This window comes from Sceloporus occidentalis, unplaced genomic scaffold, assembly GCF_023333645.1.
Source record: "Sceloporus occidentalis isolate IW3139 unplaced genomic scaffold, rSceOcc1.0.p SCAF_73, whole genome shotgun sequence".
Taxonomy (NCBI): domain Eukaryota; kingdom Metazoa; phylum Chordata; class Lepidosauria; order Squamata; family Phrynosomatidae; genus Sceloporus; species Sceloporus occidentalis.
Window position 1 is genome coordinate 266,057 of NW_028317053.1, and position 20,681 is coordinate 286,737.

Here is a 20,681-nt window from a genome sequence, read left to right on the forward strand (position 1 = left end):
AGAACAGTCAGCCCTCCCTATCCAGGGATTTGTTATTCAGAGATTCAACCATCCATATTTTGAAAGTATTTTTTAAGATGTTGTTGTCAACTGCCTTCAAGTCGGCTCCAATTCCACTGCTAACCTTGTGGAGGTTAGCAGAGGAGACATTTCCAAGGTACCTTGTCCTCTACTGCTCTGCTTAGATCTTGTCATTTCAGTCCCCTGACTTCCCTACTTGAGTCTAGCCATCTGGTGTGTGGTCTCCCTTGCTTTCTACTGCCCTTTACTTTCTCCAGCAATTGTCTTTGGTAATGAATCTTACCTTCTCATGATGTGGGGAATACAGTGTCTTGGATAATTTTAACTTTAGCGCCCAGTTGTATATCTTTACTCTTTAGGATCTTTTCTAGCTCCTTCATGGCTGCCCTTCCCATTCCGAATCTTCTTCTGATTTCTGGATTGCATTCTCTGTTCTGATCAGTGTTTGATCCCAGGTATGAGAACTCTTTGACTGTTTAGATTTCCTCATTGTGTAGGCTGAATGTGTGTAGCTCCTCTGTGGTCATTATTTTTGTCTTCTTTATGTTCAGCATTAAGCCTGCCTGTTGCAATTTTTCTTTAACCTTTTTAAATAACTGTTCCAAGTCTGTGTGTTTTCTGCTAGTAGTGTGGTGTCATCTGCATAGTTTAGTTGATATCCCTTGCTTCTAGCTTTTTCAGGGTCAGGGTCATCACAAGGCCTAATGGTATCACCCACAATATTAGGGGGCCTTCACATGCTCATCCTCCAATGTGATCTGTGCTATACTGTGTCAACAATGTCCTTCAGCACTCTACATTGAGCAAACAGGCCAGTCCTTGCACCAGAGGGTAAATGGGCATAAATCAGATATTAGGAATGGGAATACACAAACACCAGTGGCAGAACATTTCAGTCTCCCTGGGCATTTTATCTCAGACCTCAGAACAGCGGTTCTTGAACAAAAGAACTACAAAGGTAGACTGGAAAGAGAAACAGAACTGGAATTCATCCACAAACTACAGCCCCTCAGCAATGGATTGAACAAAGGCAATGGTTTCCTGACACACTACATGCACTTCAACACCATCTGGTTGAATGTAGGTTGCCCTACATTCCTCTATTCCCCTCACCACAGGTGAGTCCCATTGCAAAACTGGATCTGCTGCTTCATCTCCAGCAACAAAGACCAGTTTCCTATGACTTTGTGCACTAAGGACCATCCTTAAAACTGGACCACAAACTTCATTTCCACACACAAAGCATTTGTAATTTATATTGACATCCTCACATACCAATGGTGCATATATATATATATATATATATATATATATATATATATATATTCACTCCACCAAATGCATCTGAGGAAGTAGACTGAAGTCTACAAGAGCTCATGCTGCCTCTTTCTTTCTTTCAGTGAGTCTCAAAGGGGCTACAAGACCTCTCTATATACTGACACTTACAGTGTCATTGTATTTCATGGGACTGGAGCATTTGGGTCTCCAGAGGGGGTCCTGGACCCAAGAGTCTCAAAGGCGCTGTGAGAGAGCCTTACTTACTAGGCCAGGCATGCTTACTATGCCATTGTCTTTAGTGGGACTCGAGGGGGGTCATTTGGGCCTCCCTTGGGGGGTGGGGGGCTGGTCCTTAGGAAGCAAAGGCCCAGGGCCTCCCCCCTCTCAGCCCCCAGGGCTTCCCCAGAGGGAGGGGCGGGAAGCAGGCAGCGCTAGGACCAGGCGCGCTCCGAAGGAGAGAGAGCCCTCAGTCTTTTGGGGGGGGGGGTCTGAGTGGAGGCTGCTCTCCCTCCGCTGCGGCCATTCCCCTCCTCCTCCTCAGGCTCTCCCCATTGAGAGGAAGGGAGAGGGAGGGAGGCTACGGAGCCCCGGCGGACGGAGGCGCTCGCCTGCCAGGACTCACACACGCCGCCTGGCCCTCGGCTGCTGCTGCTGTGTCTCCTCTGGAAGAGTGAGGAGGAGGAGGAGGAGAGAGGAGCCCAGGAGAGGAAGGGAGCCTGGAAACCCAGAGAGAGAGAGACAGAGAGAAAGAGACCATTGCTTTCCCTCCCTTCCTTCTCCTTTGAGACCCTTCTCCATGGAGCAAGGGGGAAAGAGTGCGGAGACGAAGAAAGTGTGAGGAAGAGGAGGGAAAGAAAAGAGGGGGGGATTTAAACGAAGGGAGGTCTTCAAGTGCTTCCCCTGCTTTTGGGACGCTGCTTTGGGGGCACCGCAAAGCCGCCCTCCGAGATCCCTTGGACTTCGGCGTTTCGATGCACTCTTCCAAGCCTTTTCTGGCTTCCCTTTCGAAGTAACTTCGGTGAGAGAGAGAGAGAGAGAGAGAGAGAGAAGACTGGCGGAGGAGAAGGAGGAGAAAAGTTTCTGAGCCCAGCCGGAGCATGCCGGGCTTCGGGGTGGCTGTGGCCCGGGCGATGGCTGGGCGAGGGGTCTGGCGGAGCGGGGGACTGCGGGGGCTGCCGCCGCTGCTGCTGCTGGTGGGGCTGGGGCTGGGCTGCCTGCCGCCCTCCTCCTGCCGGACTGGCCTCTACACCAACCACTGGGCGCTGCGCATCGCCGGAGGCCCCCGCGAGGCCCAGCGCATCGCCAGCAAGTACGGCTACGTCAACCTCGGCCAGGTAAGGCTCCTCCGCCCAAAGGGCGCCCCGGGAGACCCACCCACCCACCCACACACCTGGGATAGGGCTCCTTGCCCTCTTGCAAGGGCTCGAACCCGGGAAGAGGTCTGCGGCCACACTGCAGAAATAATCCGGTTCCAGCCCACTTCAACTGCAGAAAGAACCAAGTCTGAGAGCGCTTGAACTGCCTTGGCTCAAGGCTAGGGGAGTCTGGGAGCTGGTCTCTTGGAAGACATTGAGCCTTCTTGGCCAGAGAGAGAGAGAAAGCTCTGGGGCACAACCAACTACCATTCCCAGAATTCCCTAGCCCTGGGCCAGTGCTATTTCTGCAATGTGTTTTGGACTTTGGCATTGAGCCAAGCAAGGTCCAAAACAACCGAACGTAAAAGTCAGAAAGGATGGTTCCCTATCAGAAGACCGCATTCATTTCGGCACTGTGTTTTGGACCAGAGTTATGCGGTCTGAAACGGGATTCTTTCTGCGGCGTGTGTTGGAGCAAAAGCGGGCTCAACCCGGATTATTTCTGTAGTGTGGACTGGGCTTGTCTTGGCTGGCTATCGGAGGGGAGAAGCAAGAGAAAGTTGGCCGTTTGGGGTGCTTCACTTCTCGTGTTTGAAGCGAGAGATGGGCTGAAGGAGGGGAAATGGTGCTTTAAAATGCCTGACTTTGGGAAAGAGAAGGGCCTGAGGTGAGGGGAGTTTGGGCTGGAAAAAGAAGGGCTCGCGAGGGGAAGAAAGCTCCATCTTGAGGTGGAGCAGCCCAGGAAGACCCCGCATATGATTTTGATCTTTTTGGCGGGGTCTCATTTGGGGGAGGCTTTATTCCTCTTCTTCGTAAGGACAAGATGGCTTGTGTTCCTCATAGGACAAGGGCCCTGGGGTTTTGGTGGGGAGGGTGACTGGGTGTGAAAGCGAGGGCTTTGTGGTTGTGAACCACCTTCATGTTGGCTTGAAAGGTGTGCAAAAGATGTGGAAAAGTGCAAAAGGCCTGCGAGGGACAAGCCTTGCCAAAGTTGGACTGAAGAGGTGAAAAGTGAGGGGAGGAAGGAAGAGGAGGAAAGAGTAAGGCTGCATCCACACTGGAGAAAAAACCCAGTTTGCCACTGCTTTAACTCTTTGTGGCTCAAGGCTATGGAATTCTGGGAGCTGGAGTTTGTTGTGGGGCCCACAACAAACTCAGACTCCCAGAATTCCATAGCCTTGAGCCGGACAAAAAACTATGGACGCCGGCCATGCAAGCCTTTGACTTCACACTGCCCATCCTGTCATCCCAGCTGCTCTGGCAGACTCCCCTCGCCTTAGCAGTGCTCTCTTGCCTTGATGGTTACTTCAGCCACTACATGGAGAACCATCTTGTGGGGCTAAGCTCCCCTGTGTTGAACTCAGACACTCCTCCCCCATCCCCCCCCCCCTTTGTCTCACCTGCCAGAAGAATCTCCTGCACCTTTCTCCTAAGCCTGAGGGCTCCTTTACCAAAGAGGCATTAATACGATGCAAGCATGAAGGGCTACAACCTTTACAGTGTAGATCCAGAAATAAGAAGCGGGTGGAAGTAAGGGCCAGGAGGGAAGTGGTGTTTGTGGGGGGCCTGGTTTGGTCTTCATACCTGCATTGATGGCCAAAGACAGTGGTGTAAGAGCTGGGGACCCAAACCAAAGGCAAGGCGAAGGATGCTGACCAGGTGGATTTCCCGGCTGTCCTTGGCATCCTGCTTCCTCCCCTCCTGGCTGGAGCTGGGGCTCCCTCACTTGAGTCAGAAAGCAGGAATGCAATGCAGCTACCCTGATCTTTGCTCTGATTCTCTCCAGGCTTCTACAATCTGCTTGTAAGATTGTAGCAGGACTAGTGGAGGATGTGTGGGTGTGTGAGAGAGAGCAAGCAGGCAAGAGATTTAGGAAAGGAGTGTGCATTGGAGGGGTGCGAATAGCACATTGTCAGACTGCACTCTGGCCCTTCCCCATGTCCTGAACTCTCCCTGGCTCTTTATGGAGTGAGCTTTCAACTCAGCAAATGGAAATGAATTTTTTTCCCTTCACAACAAGCAGATGGTGTGTGTCCCGCCTCATACAAGGGCCAAGTTTTTTATTTTTATTTTGCCTGGGCTTCTGCCAGAATAACAGAGAAAGGGAAGATGCAGAATCTAACATGTGGCTGTGCTCACCAGGGCTGAGCCGCCAGACTTTTCTCTGTTTATGGTTAGTGCCTGGCATATCGGAAGCAGAAATGCCTGATGAATGGAGGCAGCATCTTTGCTCTGCCTGAGAAAGAGGGAAACCTGTCACTGCCCCCTCCTGTTCCTGGTTTGGACACTCTGCTGCTCTGATCCCACTTTCACCCTAAATGAATTTCTGACAATCTGTCAGAAATTAATTTGGTTTAAGGTGGATGAAAGATCAGAGCAGCGAAGTGTCCCAGTCATGAACATGGGTGCAGTGACAGGTTTCCCTCCTTTTGAAGGAACTCTTTCCTCCCCGTGTGTATTCACCTATTAAAAGGGTAAGATAGAGACTCTGCAGAGTTCCCAAGAATCAGGCCAAAGGGCTTTCTAGTCAATCATTGTTGTTGCCGCAGTGGCCAGCAAGATAGCGACAGTAAACCCACAACCAGAATGTGAACCCAACAGCACTTTCTTATTTCTGTTCCCCAGCAACTGGTGGTCAGTGGTATATTGTTTCTGGTGCTAATACATAATCATCACAGCTAGTAGCAACTGATAGCCTTTTTTCATGAATTTGTCTAATCCCATTTCAAAGCCATCTAAATTGATGATCCTCGTTACATTTGTTCACATGCTCATTTTGTTACTCATGTACTGATGAGAAGTTGGTGTTTGTTCACTGCTAGCAGCAGCATGGGCAGGGATTAAATAGCAGGTCCTGTTAAAAGAAACAAAGTGTCCTGAAACCATAATGTGAGAGGTGCAGGAGGTGGAAACACAGCACTGCAGGGAGAAGAAAATCTTGGGTCTGCATGATATTTGAAAACACGAATAGTTTGTGTGGTAGTTCACTGCACAAATTTAATTTCCAAGGTGCTTCAAAAGGGCACTTAAACTCAATTCATTGGCACTGAGTTTCTTAAATATGGGAAATTAACATTTATCTTAAATTTGTTCTTAATTATTTTAAGCTGGGGGAAGGTGGTGTATAAATTAGAAATTAATAAAGATATGAACATCGATCGAAATAAATTCACACTGATAAAAAGTTGAATTACGTGTTACCAACTTGGAATTTCAGAATTCTCAGATGTTTAGTTTAATGAACACCTTTAACTAGCTGGATCCAAAAACACTCAGTAAAAAGAGCCCAAACATATGGAACCAGACGTCTTCAAGCACTAGGCGAGGAAACACCTGCTACAAACAACTCTACTGCTATCTTGCCATTCTAGTCAAGAAGAGGGAAGAAAAAGTGTAAGGTTCCTACTTCTCATATATATAGTCTCCGTGAGAGCAGATCACTTATTTCACAGCCCTTAATCCTCTAAGTGTGAAACATGTTGCCCAATGCATAAGAAATGACATGTTGAAATAACACATAACAAGATTTGCCATTCTTTCTAAGGTCAGTAGAAGATAATGTTTCATTTTGGATAAGATATTTTATTACACCAATTAAAAGGTGCAGCTTTAACCTATATGGTACAAACCTTATTTGATGTGCTGTAAACTCAATGAAGACAGCTGACCTGTTGTAATTTGCCCTCCCTTCTCCTTCTCCAGTGCTCGCAGATCAAAGGACAGTAACACTTGCTCAGCTGTTGTTTGTGTCATAAAATCACTTCATGCATACTGTATGATTACAGTGAATGCTTCAAAAACAGCTTATAATAGCTGTTAATCTAGAGAGCTTCCTTCATCTACTGTGGAAATAGTGTTAGTGCATGGGTACTGTAAAACAGCAACAACGACACTGTTTACATCACAAAAGTTGGTTTCTGCCACTGAGGTTATAGTCACAGATGGGATTGATTTACAACCCAAGGCTTTCAGTGAGACTACTAAAGTTGATAGTACATATATCAATGAGCACAAACATGCCAGTACTAAAATGTAAACATATGTTCACCTTAACTAGAACTGGCATCTGTGTATCATACCATTTACATGTTTAAAATTTATTTTCTGTGGATTGTGTCTATATGCAGTATGATTCATATTACTTCTTCTATTTTCCCGGCTGAATCACTGCAATTTGACAGAAAGATGTCAAATTGTGTTTGAAATACAGGATATTAAAGGTATGCAAAAGTATAATGTTTTCCCATGTTTTGATGGTTCAGTCTTAGCCTTTTGTATTGTTTACTCCAGGGCTATGTCATCTGTGTATTATTTAAGGTTATGTGAGCAGTGCAGTGAAAATGTAAGACTGCCTGCATATATATACCAGTGGTATTAACAAAATGCTGGTTAAGTTTGAAGATGTGGAATGTACTGCGCAAATGGGGAAAGGATTGACATACTGTATATGCAAGAACAGTACTGAGTAAGAGTCAATGTTAGGGCAGGGGTGCTATAAACTATTCACTTTTCAAACATCTGTATTGTTTTATTATTGGCTGTGGAACACAAACTAGAGTTCATGGTCATATGTAGGAGGTGTTTGTGGAGAATACTATGTGACAACATAAGTAACTGTTGATAGTTTTATTTTAAAATGACTCTTGGTTTACAGTATCTTATGCTTCCCTTTTCTGAAGATTAAAAATGGTCAGAAATAAATAAACTTATGCCTTTTGTAGGACCAGTTAACAAGGGCATACATAAGTATTTGAATTATAACTCTTTATTCTCACTTAATTGTCAGTGAATAAAGTTGGTCAATGTGTGGTAGTACTGACTTGAAAGTGGAAATGACATGGTTTACTTCATACATATATAGTACTGTATATTGTCCAGCACATGTAGGATTACACACTTCTGTCATGACCTAAGAACACAAGTTCCCTGTTCACATGTGGTCCTTTGTACTCCATGGGATATCAGATACTACCAGGGATATGTTTTAACTGATTTACTTTTAGGACAAAGTAAGAGTTCTTCAACTGTCAGGAATTCTCCTTCACAGATAACAAGGTGTTATTTTCAGTGTGAGTTTGAACAAGAAATAGTGTATTAATTTTAGCTATACAATTAACATTGGGTCATCTTAAGCATACCACATGCTGTGACTAGAATGTGGAGGCTCTTTGAATTTGTTGTTTCTTATCAGACCAATGGATACTTTTATACATATCACGTTTGGAGGGGGAAATATAGCTATGATCGTTCTTCCTTTCTACATAGTTACTTCCAGTTCTACCAAATTAAGGTTACTGTTTAACTTGAAAGTTTGCATAGCCCTATTCAAACAAAGGAGGTCCTGTAAAAGAGAGTTCTGAAACAATTTTGTTTTCGTTGTTTCAATTTATATGAGACCAACACAACAAGTGTTTGTCACAAATGGGGACATCAGCTGCATGATTATCTTCCAAGAGCTTTTTTCCAGAAATAGATATTAATTTGATTTAAACTTTATTTTATTTAAATTTTCTTTAATCTTTACATACACTTTAAAGTTCCCTATTCTTAGAAACAAAAACCTCTATTCATTAATGTCTTCTAGTGTACACATCTATGCTGATGTAACAAAATTTCCATCTTCTTGTTTTAATCCACACATTTTTATCAAGAAAATATAAGACTGTAATTACAGATATATAACATGGCAGGCAGAGGTTAGCATTCCACATGTTTTAAACTAATATTAGCAATGACACAGTAAATGTCTTAGTATAGAATAGATGGTAAATTGCAATGAAATATGTACATCAGCAGCAGTACACTGGTAACGTTGGGGCAGAAGACAAAGTAGTGTGTGGGTGATATTCTCAAAGCCACACAAAATGTTTCATGTTCATGTTCTTGTTGTGGGCTAAGAAAGTAAAATAGAGGGAAATAATTCCATTGTCACTTGTGTGATAGTTAAAAAGAAGCCAGCATGGTGTAGTGTTTTAAGCATTGGAGTACAACTCTGGAGACCCGGGTTCAGATCCCCATTCAGCAATGGAAACCCACTGGGTGACCTTGGGCATGTCACTCTCTGAGCCTGAGGAAGGCAAAGACATATTCTTACAAGAAAACTTTGTGATAGGCTCACTTTAGGGTCACCATAAGTCAGAAATGACTTGAAGGCACACAACAACAACAAAGAACCAGGGATGTAGCCAGGATTTTAGGAGGGGGGGGGGGGTCCAGACTAAGTGCCACCATTATAACGGGGCTTGGGCGCAGCAGCGAGGCAGCATGCACCATTCATTTTTCTAATGGAAGGGGGGGGTCCGGACCCCAAGGACCCCCCCCCCCCCTGGCTACGTCCCTGAAAGAACTCTGGCTAAGAATGTTCTTTACAGCATCTACTCAGACTTAGAAAGGAATGGCTGTTTCAAGATTGGCCAGGTGAGCTCTCTAGCCTATCTGTAGAATTCAACAAGAGTGGCATGCTACTCACTTAAACACAGATATATGGAACAATTATTAAGAAAAGTCAAAGAAGAAAGTACAAAGGCAGGCTTAGTGCAGAACATAAAGAAAACAAAAATAATGGCCACAGAAGACCTACACACATTCAACCTAGACTATGAGGAAATCAAAATAATAAAAAAGTTCTTGTACCTTGAATCAGACATCAATCAGAACAGAGACTGCAGTCAAGAAATTGGAAGAGTAGAAATGGAAAGGGCAACTATGAAAGAAATAGAAAAGGTCTTAAACTGTAAAGATATACAGCTGAGCACTACAGTTAGTATTGTCCAAGCCTCTGTATTCCCCATCACCATGTATGGATGGATGTGAAAGCTGGACAGGGAAGAAAGTGGATAGGAAAAATATCAACTCATTTGAGCTGTGGTGCTGGAGAAGAGTGCTGGGAATACCAAGGACATCCAAAAAGACAAGCAAATGGGTCTTTGATCAGAGCAAGCCCGAACTGTCCCTGGAAGCCAAGATGACCAAACTGAGGCTGTCATGATTTGGCCACATCATGAGACAGCAGGATTCATTAGAAAATATGATAATGCTAGGAAAGTTGGAGGGAAGTAGAAAGGAAGACTGCATGCTAGATGGATAGACTCTATTAGGACAGGGGTAGGCAATCTTTTTGAGCCGGGGGCCGGGTTGCTGTCCCTCAGACAACTGGGGGGCCGAAGCCAAAAAAATAAATAATGAAATAATTTTTAAAAATTAAATATATAAATAAACCAGGACAAATGTAGGACAAAATTTTCAAATGGAAGACACTTTTTTTTAAAAAATGGAGGACATGCAAAAAAATTTGCTGATTTTAAAAAAAATGTTAATATAAATGCTTGTTTCTGAGGCTTCTATAGACAATTGCCCCCAAAGGCCCCGGCGGCAATCGGCGGCAGGACTGGGCTGGGGCCGGTCCCAAGGCCTTGCTGGGCCGCATCTGGCCCACGGGCCGCAGGTTGCCTACCCCTGTATTAGGAAGACCATAGGTCTGAGCCTTCAGCACCTGAGCAGGGAGGTAGAGGATAGGACAGCTTGGAGATGTCTCATCCACAAGGTCACCTTGAGTTGCGTTTGACTCAAAGGCAGTTAACAACAACAATATGGTGAATACAGTATAAGATATAACTACTATATTTGTGACTCAAGAGATAATGGAATATATTTGCTGACCACTATGAATACTATTTCCAAAGACAATTTGCAACTGTTAACATTAGAGGAATATTATAATTTGGAAATCTAAAAGAACCAAAACCCCTTTGGACCTAAAACAAAATCTTTACAGAACAATGAAGTCTTTACAGTATGTGAGAAAGACTGAGTGCGTGCAATGAGTGCAGTGCACTGATAGCAAGAACTAGATCAGTATGATGCATATTAGGTAGAGACTAGGCAGAGTATTTAGCCACTTTGGGTCTTATGTGGAAGAAAAATGGGATATGAATTAAATAAATACCAATAAAAGTTAGGACTGTAGCCACATCAAATTTAAAAGATCTTAGTTCTTTTAGTGTCTGCAGCAATTGTACCATACGGTTTTAGTGTCCGCAGCAATTGTACCATATGATTTGAGGAAGTATACATGTCCTTCAAAAGAAAAATATTCAACAATAGATAATCTTTTTGTTTTATAACATTTTTAGAACATAGAAACAAAATGTAAAAAGAGGTAATTTTGAGATTTGAATGGATGATATCTCTGAATGCAGATGAAAAAAACTCTGGTTCAGAGGCCATGGGCAACCCATCGTTCCTCCAAACCTTTCATACTTTGATGTTTTATGTTTCTCCTTTTCTTATTTGCTATAAATATTTCTTTGATATAACGTTTTAAATGGACAAACTATGGTTACACCGTACAATGTGCACTGAAACCAGAATGAGAAACCACAAGTGGGTTTGGAAAGTATAGTTACCATGACTCACATTGTAAATTAATCAGAGCAAGTAAAGAGAATGGGAGGAAAAACTGTGTGGGCATGTATCACAAGGAGCTAAACTGTGGTCTCACAATGGTATCTTTTGGGCAAAACAGATGGTCCTGAAGGGGCAGCTTGAAGCCACCCCTTCCAAAAATGGTTTGAGACCGCAGCAACCACACAACGTGGCCCCAATCTGCCTTGAAGCCAGCCAAAAAAGGAGCATCAAAGATCAGCTCCTTATTCGGCCAGGAAAAAGTCGGCCCCTCCATGGTGGCTTTATGATGCTCTGGCAGCATGTAGCATGTAAACACTGCACCACTGGAGCATCATGAAGCTGCCCACATCTGGGCAACCAGGTAGCTTCAAGCTGGCTTCCCAGTGTCATCAGGATGTGTGGTGTCTAAACGCTGCTTGGAAGTGGGGGTTTTTGGGCCATCTGTTCTGGCCCTTTAACAGTGTTGAGTTGCTGGATTTCTCATTTACACTATAATCCTGTGTTCTTCCACAGATAAAAGTCCCACTGCATTAAGTGATACTTATTTTTAGGCTTACTACACTTTTAGCTGGTGTAAAAATGGTGTAACAATAATGTTATGAGTAGGAATAAAGGCTAGTGTAATGAGTAATGTTTTAGAAAGTTAGCTTTTAAAGGGCTGTTAAAGCCACATTTTAAGGCACCAGTATTTCGGCAGTTTTATGACATTCCCTTATCAATTCTAGGACTTTTTTTTTAGAGAAAGTAAGAGAAAAGTAACAAGCAAATAACAAAGTTTTGTACTCTGTCATCACTGCAGCAAGTAATGGCAGTAGAAGTTTTAACTTTTATTTACTTTTCAAACACTGCAATGAATAATAGGAACAAATTACTTTTAAAAACTAATTCTCCATGCTATGATTCCAGGTAAGCATGCATCAAGAAGTAAAAACTTGAATATTTTAACCTTTATAATTATTCAGTTTTGATAAGATCAGCAGTAAGAGGATGATCATTTGACCTGTCAAAATAGTTGGACAGTTAACCAGTAAAATACTGTAATATATATATATTGTAAAAATGTCAAGTACAGTGGGCCCTTATTATCCACTAAGGTTTGGTTCCAGGACCCCCCATGGATAACAAAATCCGTGGATGCTCAAGTCCCACTAAATACAATGGCATAGTAAAATTGAATGGAAAAATCAAAGTTTGCTATTTGGAATGTATACTTTTTTGGAATATTTTCAAGCTGTGGATGCTTGAATCCATGCATAAGGAGAGCCAACTGTATTTAAAGTTGTAGTTAACCAAACTGGGGTTTTTGATCTCCTATTACCCACACAACGCTGTCCAGAACCCTGTTCAAAGGGGAGGTTTTGTGACTGGCTTTGTGACATTATTATATCCATAGTGTGATCCCTGCTGGCTAGAATCACAGTAGAAGGATAGTAATAAGGATAGTAGTATGAGGTAGTTAAGATGCAGTTGAATAGGGCAGGAGCAGAAACCAAGAGGCTGTGAATGCCAGTGAACAGATGCAAAAACATAAACATTGGGGGAGAGGATTGTTTAGAGACATTCCGTCATCCTACTTCCCCAAAATCACACCAACACATTCTTTAACATTGGTAGATAATAATTGATAGACCTCTGTTTTTTTTTAAAGTAATTAAAACTCTCAGAATAAGATATTAATTATAAAAACAAATAGTCATCTGATATAAAACAGCATATTGAAACAATTAGAGCAGACCCTTGTTATACACTGAGGTTTGGTTCCAAGATCCCCAGTGGAAAAAAAAATCTGTGGATGCTCAAGTCCCATTAAATATAATGACATAGCAAAATGGTGTCCCTTATAAAAAATGGAAAATCAAGGTTTGATATTTGAAATTTATACTTTTTTGGAACATTTTCAAACCGTGGATGCTTGAATCCGTGTATAAGAAATCTGTGTATAAGAAGGGCCGACTGTACTTTAATAAAATACAATAGTATAATGAAAATATAAATGAATGAAGTCTGTGCCAATGATATTAGAGAATATTTTTTCTTGCTGAGTTGTATCATGTAATGCCCAGGTATAGCCCAAAGGATTTCAAAACTATTTTAAAAGGGAATGACACTGAATCCATATAAAGAAGGTAGACATAGGCCCTTTCCAGACGGGCCTTTTAGTACGTACTGTGTACGTACTAGGATTGTCTAGGGGTGTCTCTTTCTACATGGGCGCCGCCATTAGGACGACTGCGCTGCCTCCAAACAGGGCGGCGCGGATGTGACGTCCTGGTGCTGTGGAAGGGCGCCTGTGGCGCCCTTTCTGCAGCACAGGAAGGAGCTCCGAAACGGAGCTCCTTCCTGGGTTTATGGCACTGGCGCAGCCTTTACATGGCTGCACCAGCATCACAAAAGAGAAGGGGGCCGAGCGGCCCCTTTCTCCTTTCCCCACCTCTGTTGGGGTGTCCTTGGGGCTTCAAGCCCCAAGGACACCCCTTTCCAGGGCGCGGGAGGCGGCCTTTTGCTGCTTCCCGCGGCCTGGAAAAGTGGCGGATCAGGGCCTCAGGGCTGCCGTTGTGGCACCTGAGGCCCCAATCCGGCGGGGAAAGGGGCGGGTGCAAGCTGCCCCAAAGGGGCGGTCTGTAACATGCCACAATCTCCTTTTTAGGATTAATGATCAGGTGTGCTGCATAGTGTGTTCAGTACATTTTATGGACCATCAGTTGTAAGTAGAAAAGACAAGAAAATCTCCTTTTATGATCTTTGCACAGGGGCAGGACTCTGGCTCCATGGTCAAATAACAAAGTGCATGATATGGAAGAACTTCTCCATGAGGACTGATAGGGTTGGGAAAAAGTTCTATATGAAGCTATGATGATCTGCTATCGTAATCATAGACCAGTGATGGTGAACCTTTTAGACACTGAGTGCCCAAATCAGTGCTGGGGAGGGGGAACTTCCAGGTGGTGGGACTTCTGGGGCTACACAGACCTTCGGGGGTGGTACTTCCCTGGAGACAGTTAAAGGCACAGGAGGGCAGGGGAAGATGAGGAAAAGACACTCACCTGTTCCTCCTCTTCCCCCACCCTCCTGTGCCTTTGTCTCCATGTGCCCTCAGATGGCTTTGCATGCCAGTGAGGGCATGTGTGCCATCGATTCACCACCATGTTCATAGACAAAGTGCTAGCATAGTATGGGCTAATTTTCAGTGACATGTCATGAACTGAACTTTTAAATGTGCTCGATGTTATAGTGCAAAGGATGAGGTATCTTTTCCTAAATAAAGACTACCTGATGATTGACAGTGGTCATGAGACAAGAGACCTCACCTCCATTTCTGTCTGAACTAAAGATACTATTAAAAATAATGTATCACCTGCACAAGAGCATACTTGGATTCATAGAACACTTAATAATGGTAAAATAATATGAAATGAATTTTTCGGTCCTTTGACAATATTCATAGAGCTTGTCCTATTCACTTTATCCTGTCCATTCTGGAGAAGTGGGCATAAAAGGAATTATCAAATTTAGGAATCTTTGCAATAAAAAAATAAGGCTCAAAATCTGGGGTTGTTACCACATAAAATATCATGTGTTGGCGCTAAAAGGGAGTTTGTCTCCAGTTTTGCCAGCAGCAGTCTCAGATTTAATAGTCTTTTTGGACACGCTGTAAAGCTTAACTTTTTTCCTCTGGTTCTTAACAAAACAAGAAAATCCAGCTGTGGCTGGGGATTGAGCTTTGAGACTTGCCAAATTTTGTTACTGAAGTTTCATATTGTCTGGGGAGTAGTTTATAGCATCTTTGCAAATTTGAAGGGTATACTGTTCTATTCCCATGTTGACCTGTCATATGTCAGTTTTGACCAGATTAGTTAAAAACCATGTCCACTAAGACCATGGAGTTATTGCCTTTTCCTTTCTCTGCTTACTTTCAGGCAGGGCTGATTGTACTGTACAGCAGAATGAGGCTCTTGTGTCACTGGGCAGTAAGAGAGACAGGGAGCAGCAGTGCAGTGTTAGAGGACAGAGCTGTGCCCTGTCTCCCCAAGAAAGACACATTTTAACCTCAGGTGCTGTGGAAGATGTTGACCATTATCTGTACTGAAGATTCAACTGCCACTCTTGGAGATAATCTGACTTTAGTAAAAGATCATGTGCAGTGCATGGATTTGGGTGAGGGGTTACCTTTGATTCTTTTCTTCAGGCAGCAAGATGTGATGTGTCAGCTTTTCTTACAAGCCTTATATCTTTGTTTGCACAAGAAGTGATTGGGTGGGAAAATAACGTTCTAGCTCCAGCTTTTCTTGGATGGGATAACCTTTCTATCAGGAGTTTTAGGGCTGTACCTGTTTGGGCTTGTCATCAGGCAGCATTCCTAAAATGTGTGATATCAAGATATTTCATGCACCACTTACAAACTATCTTCAGCTTTTAACAGCCAATTTGCAATTAGAATCACTGGCCAATACACCACTTGCAAACCAGGACCCACTTTTCATAATGGAAAAACTCTTTTATTGCTCTTGGAGAAAGTGTGTCTTAATATACGGCCTCTTGAAGGACTTCATTAATGGTTTATAATTCGAATGGCACTTTTTAAGGTTCACAAATATTGTGGCAGCTATAGTAAACTCCAGCAAAGAGAAGGGAATTTGAATGCAGCCATGAAAATTACAGTGTACTGATGTATCATCTTAAGCCTTGTGGCTTCCTCCATTTCCTGTAAACACAGCTTTGTGCCAGAAATATATTTGTGCCTTTATACTAAAAGTTTCCTGATAGGTTGCACATGGGAGAACAGCTTAGTCAAAGACCATAGCCCTAATGCTGTCTTTGATCTTGGACACATCAGCCAAGGGAGTTGATAATAAGGATTCAGCACATGTGTTTCCTCTAAAGTCAGATTATCTTCAAGACAGGGACTTTAAAAGAAAGGAACAGTGTTTAAATCCATTTTGGAGTATACATTTTTCTAGAGACTAGTAGTTTTTCTACTTTGCTTGTTTTTGTTAACCATTTTAAGCATAGAGCACTCTTGTATTACTGCTTTTCTCATGGGCTGCTGCCACACTTCAGAATTAATGCAATTTGACACCACTTTTGCTGTCAAGGCTCCATTCTATGGCTATCTCACAAAACCTCAGATCTCAGAAGTCCATAGCATTGAGGCATGGCAATTAAAGTGGCATCAGACTGCATTAATTCTGCAGTGTAGATGCAGCCATAGTGAGCATTGTCTATATTCTGAGTGATATGCAAGTGCTGTCCTCTGCAGAGCTAGCTATGGATGTGGGGGTCAATCATTCGAATTAGAATAGAGTTAGAAACGAAGCTCTTGCTTATATGTTAAACAAATACTGATGAACACACTCTCTGCTTCATAAACAAGAATTCCAGGTGGCTAATAATTCAGTTAAAACTAAAACATTAAAGGATGATTGAAAAAACCTTAGCAGCCAAGGAAATGACACAGCTGTGAAACCAACTTTATAAAAATGCCTACCTGCATAAAAATGTTTTTACTTGCCAGCAAAAGGCAAGCAATATTGCAGACTAACACAGCTATGTCTCTGAATTCTACCCCCAACATAACTACTGGGGAAATCAACTAATTACTATTTATTGCACATTACCTTCATGCTCTATGAAATAGTTGTCATAAAGCAGCATTGATATTATAAAGAGAAGGAGTACTCACAAGATATTTCCATCAGGGACGTAGCCAGGATTTTAGGAAGGGGGGGGGGTCTAGACTAAGTACCACCATTATATTGGGGCTTGGTTGAAGCAGTGCAGCAGCACGCACCATTCATTTTTCTAACGGAAGGGGGGGGGGTCCGGAGCCCAAGAACCCCCCCCCCCCTTGGCTACATCCCTGTTTCCATCAAAAAAGGAAACATAATGAGAGTGTTGGAACCAAGAAGTTCTGTCATTCATCACTGTCAAATGTACTCTGCTTGCAGGGCCTCTCTTGAAGATATTAGTTACCTAACAATCTATACTAGAGATAGCTGGTTCTTTAAATACCATGGTTCTAGACTAGGAGTGGAAATTTTGTGGCCCTCCTGATGTTGGTGGATTGCAGTTCTCACAGCCAATGGTGAAAGATGCTGGATTTTGTACTTCACCAACATCTGAAAGGTACAGAAACTCCACTTCTGTCATAATAATAATAATAATAATAATAATAGTTGTTGTTGTTATTGTTGTATGCCTTCAAGTTGTTTCTGGTTTATGTCTACCCTAAGGCCAACCCTATCATGGGATTTTCTTGGCAAGGTTTGTTTAGAGGGGGGTTGCATTTTCCTTCCTTGAGACTGAGAGAGTGTGACTTGTGGGTTCTTATGGCCGAGATGGGATTATTATTGTTATTAATAATAATAATTTATATCCCACCTTTCCCCAAATATTAGATCTCAAAGGCGTTTTACAAATTTTGAAAACTAATACAGATTTAAAACATGCAAAATCACCACACTTGTAAATAACAATCTGTAGCATTAAAGCCATTTAAAATTCATTAAACTATAAAAATCAACAATACACCATACCATTAAAAGCCCCTCACAGTCAGTTTCTAAAAGCTGGGGCAACGGGCAAGCTTTTACTTGCCTGTGCAAGGAAAGCAAGGAAGGACCCAGTCTAACCTCCCTAGCAGGGGAGTTCCAAAGCCTGGGAGCAACTGGTAAGAAGGTTTATCATTTAATTGACCACTCTCTTGTTCCCACCTTGGAAGGTAGTAGAACAGATAGAAGGGCCTCTTCTTAAATTTTTTGAGTTCAAATAGACCTATATAAGGAAAAATGGTCAAATGATCCTAAGCCATTTAGGATTTTAAAGAATATAATCAATATCATCAGTTGATCTCAAAAACTAAATTTAAGATGGCATGTTATTTTAAAATCTTGTCACAGTTAAAGTTCTTGAATCCCTTCTCAAAACACAGACAGGAATTTTATTAGATCACTAGGCTTCCTTTTCTAGAACTCTTGCAGGTGTTCTTCCTCAGGACTCTAGATGCAAAAATCCGGGAGAAACCCCCTCTGCCACTCCAGTCCACTGAAGGTGCTGAGCTGCTGTCTCCCACACAGGTAAGCAAGGGAAGAGGGAATTCTTGAAGAAGGAAGAGGGAATTCTTGAAGAGGGAAGAGGGAATTCTTGTGGCCAACCAAGGCTGCTGTAACTGTCTCCAGGTCTCCCTACCAGAATCTTTCACATGTAAAGCCTGTGTCTTGTGTGAATGGCACTGTTGTGAATGTTAATGTTCTTAGTCCATAACAGCAGAACAAGCAAATAAGCTACACTGCTCTAATCATTGTCATCGCAGTCCAGTCATGCTCATTCTTTTGTCTTGCAGGATTACAGTTTAGAGGCCTGAAGAAGACCAAGCAGATGCATAGTGTTTTCTTACAATCCCAAAGATGAGAGCGAGAGTATATTCACTGTCATTGCAGTCTCCAGTCTTCTCCCACAGTAGTAATGGGGAAGCGGATGAATGAGCACAGGAAGAGTGTGCAGGTAGCACCACTTCATTTCTTTTATCTCTCCTCCACAAACATCTGCTGTGTGAATGGGACTTTGAGGACTACATGGTTCAGCTACTTCCTGTTGCTTATGATTCTCTCTGTGTCTCCCTTTCTTCTCTGCAGGTCAGACTTCCACAACTAAAAGATTGGCCCTATATCTTATTCTGCTCAGACCATAAGGAAGAGACAGCCCATGGCAAGCGGCAGTGATCAGAATATTCTTAAATGCTTTTCTGTGGGGTTATTAACCTACTTGCTCCAGGCACAAGGCTCTTAGGTGTCCATGATACAGCATATACACATTATGGTCCGAATCCTGTTGAGTAGTCAAAACTAGAGTAGAAACATTGAATCAATTCTTGAATGGTCAGTCAAGAGATAGACAAATCTGATTGGTTCAATGGGTCTGTTTTTATTGAGACTAACAATAGTATTTAGACCTGCTTTCTTGCTGGCTGTACAGCCACTGTCTAATCCATGTGTACATAGCTGAAGTGGCTGGTTGACAACCCCATTGGTATGTATTTCACTTTTCAGAGTAAATCCATTCCAGATGCTGTGCAATAAAAACCTTTGATTTTTCTGCATGTTTTGTTTCTTTGTTTCTTGGAGATGATAGATTCTGATACCGCAGTACAGTCTGTGATCAGCTGGTCTCACAACCAGACTTTAGATGGAGACACCAGGTTTTGAATTCTTGCGTGGCCATGAAAACCTACTAGGCGATCTTGGACAAATCACATTCTGTCAGCATCAGAGGAAGGCAAAGACAATCCTGCCTCAGAACAAATTCTTCCAAGAAAATCGCATGATCTGTTCATTTTAGGGTCACCATATGTCAGACATTACTTGAAGGCATACAATAACAAATGAGAAGGAGGGGGCAATGCCCCTTTTTCCAGTCCATTCAGGTTTCCTGCACTACAAAAGAAGAAGAACTCTCAAGGTGCACATGTGAGAAAGGTGTTGCTACCAGACAGAGTATATGGACCACTAATTGGTAGGTGAATGGAGAGAAGGAGGGATGAGAATGGGGATTGGCAATGTAGGATTTGCCTGCCAAGCAAAATAGCAGAAAACGTGTCACAAGTGGTTGCTATGATGAGGGATGGGCCAAAAAGGCTGCTTGACACATGTAGGAGCCACGATATTTGGTCTGTGCAACACTAGTGCTGATTGGTTCAGGTGTATCTTGAGTGTGGGGGATCCTCCATGCCTTTTCTCATACAAGGCTGTATACTGGACTCCCTGCATATAAATTTAAACCTGTTCTACTTGGCTAAGGCTCTTTCTTCAACACTCTGTACTCACAGCAGTTTTGGCTCCTGGATCAAGCAATGGAGTTGACACATTGTGTGGCTGGGTTTTGAAACAGTGGGATGCAGAAAGAAAAGAGAGTGGTACTCTATGAGGGTGCTTCTGCTGCTCTGGATGAGTCTTATTGAAATGCTACATGATGCTTACAGTGTGAGTCAAGCATTTATTTGTTTTTGGCCAGGCATGCAAAAAGAGGGTCTTGAACACCTCTCTCCTGCTTCCAAACCCTAGGCCCTATTCATTGAGTCCCTGGTCTCCCTCTGTAGTTAGCTGCCATTGTTATCATGGCACATTCCCTTGCCTATATGTCAAAGGAGCCTTTCCTTGTTTAGGTGGTGCTTGAACCCTTACATCTGATTCATTCTGTATCCTTCCTGTTGTGCCTCCCCCAAAGAACAAAGCAGGTTCCCAGAGTTGTCTGTCTCAGAGGCTTATGACATCAAGAAGTGAATTGACCATTTGGCCCACAGAGGGTGTGCTTGTGGAGTTGTACCTCCCCTCATCTAACTAATGTTCCTTTCACCTGATGAAAAGGCTCTTTGGTGTAGTACTAGTAAGTTTAATCACCTGTTTAACTTTAATCACTAGTGAATGAATGAACGAACGAACAAATGAATGAATTAATATGAAGACCCCGTTGTAGGGAAGACTCTTATTACATGAACTAAGATTTATTTGATGTTTTAATTAAACATCATGAAAATGTTTATCTGTAAACTTTTTGGTGTATAAATGTAGTACTTTGTACACTTTTTCAGCCTCAGAAAAAGGCAAAGGCAAATCCACTCTGAAAAAA

At 42.7% G+C, this 20,681-nt stretch overlaps 1 protein-coding gene across 1 annotated transcript in view; it reads left to right on the forward strand.

The window, feature by feature from the left end:
* Positions 1 to 2,396: 2,396 nt before the first annotated feature.
* LOC149286005 (proprotein convertase subtilisin/kexin type 5-like) overlaps positions 2,397 to 20,681 on the forward strand; it is a 352,398-nt gene continuing 334,113 nt past the window's right edge. Inside the window, exon 1 of the mRNA XM_089494526.1 lies at positions 2,397 to 2,633. Coding sequence (XP_089350652.1) covers positions 2,397 to 2,633 — 237 coding nt within the window. The remainder of the gene's footprint in view (positions 2,634 to 20,681) is intronic.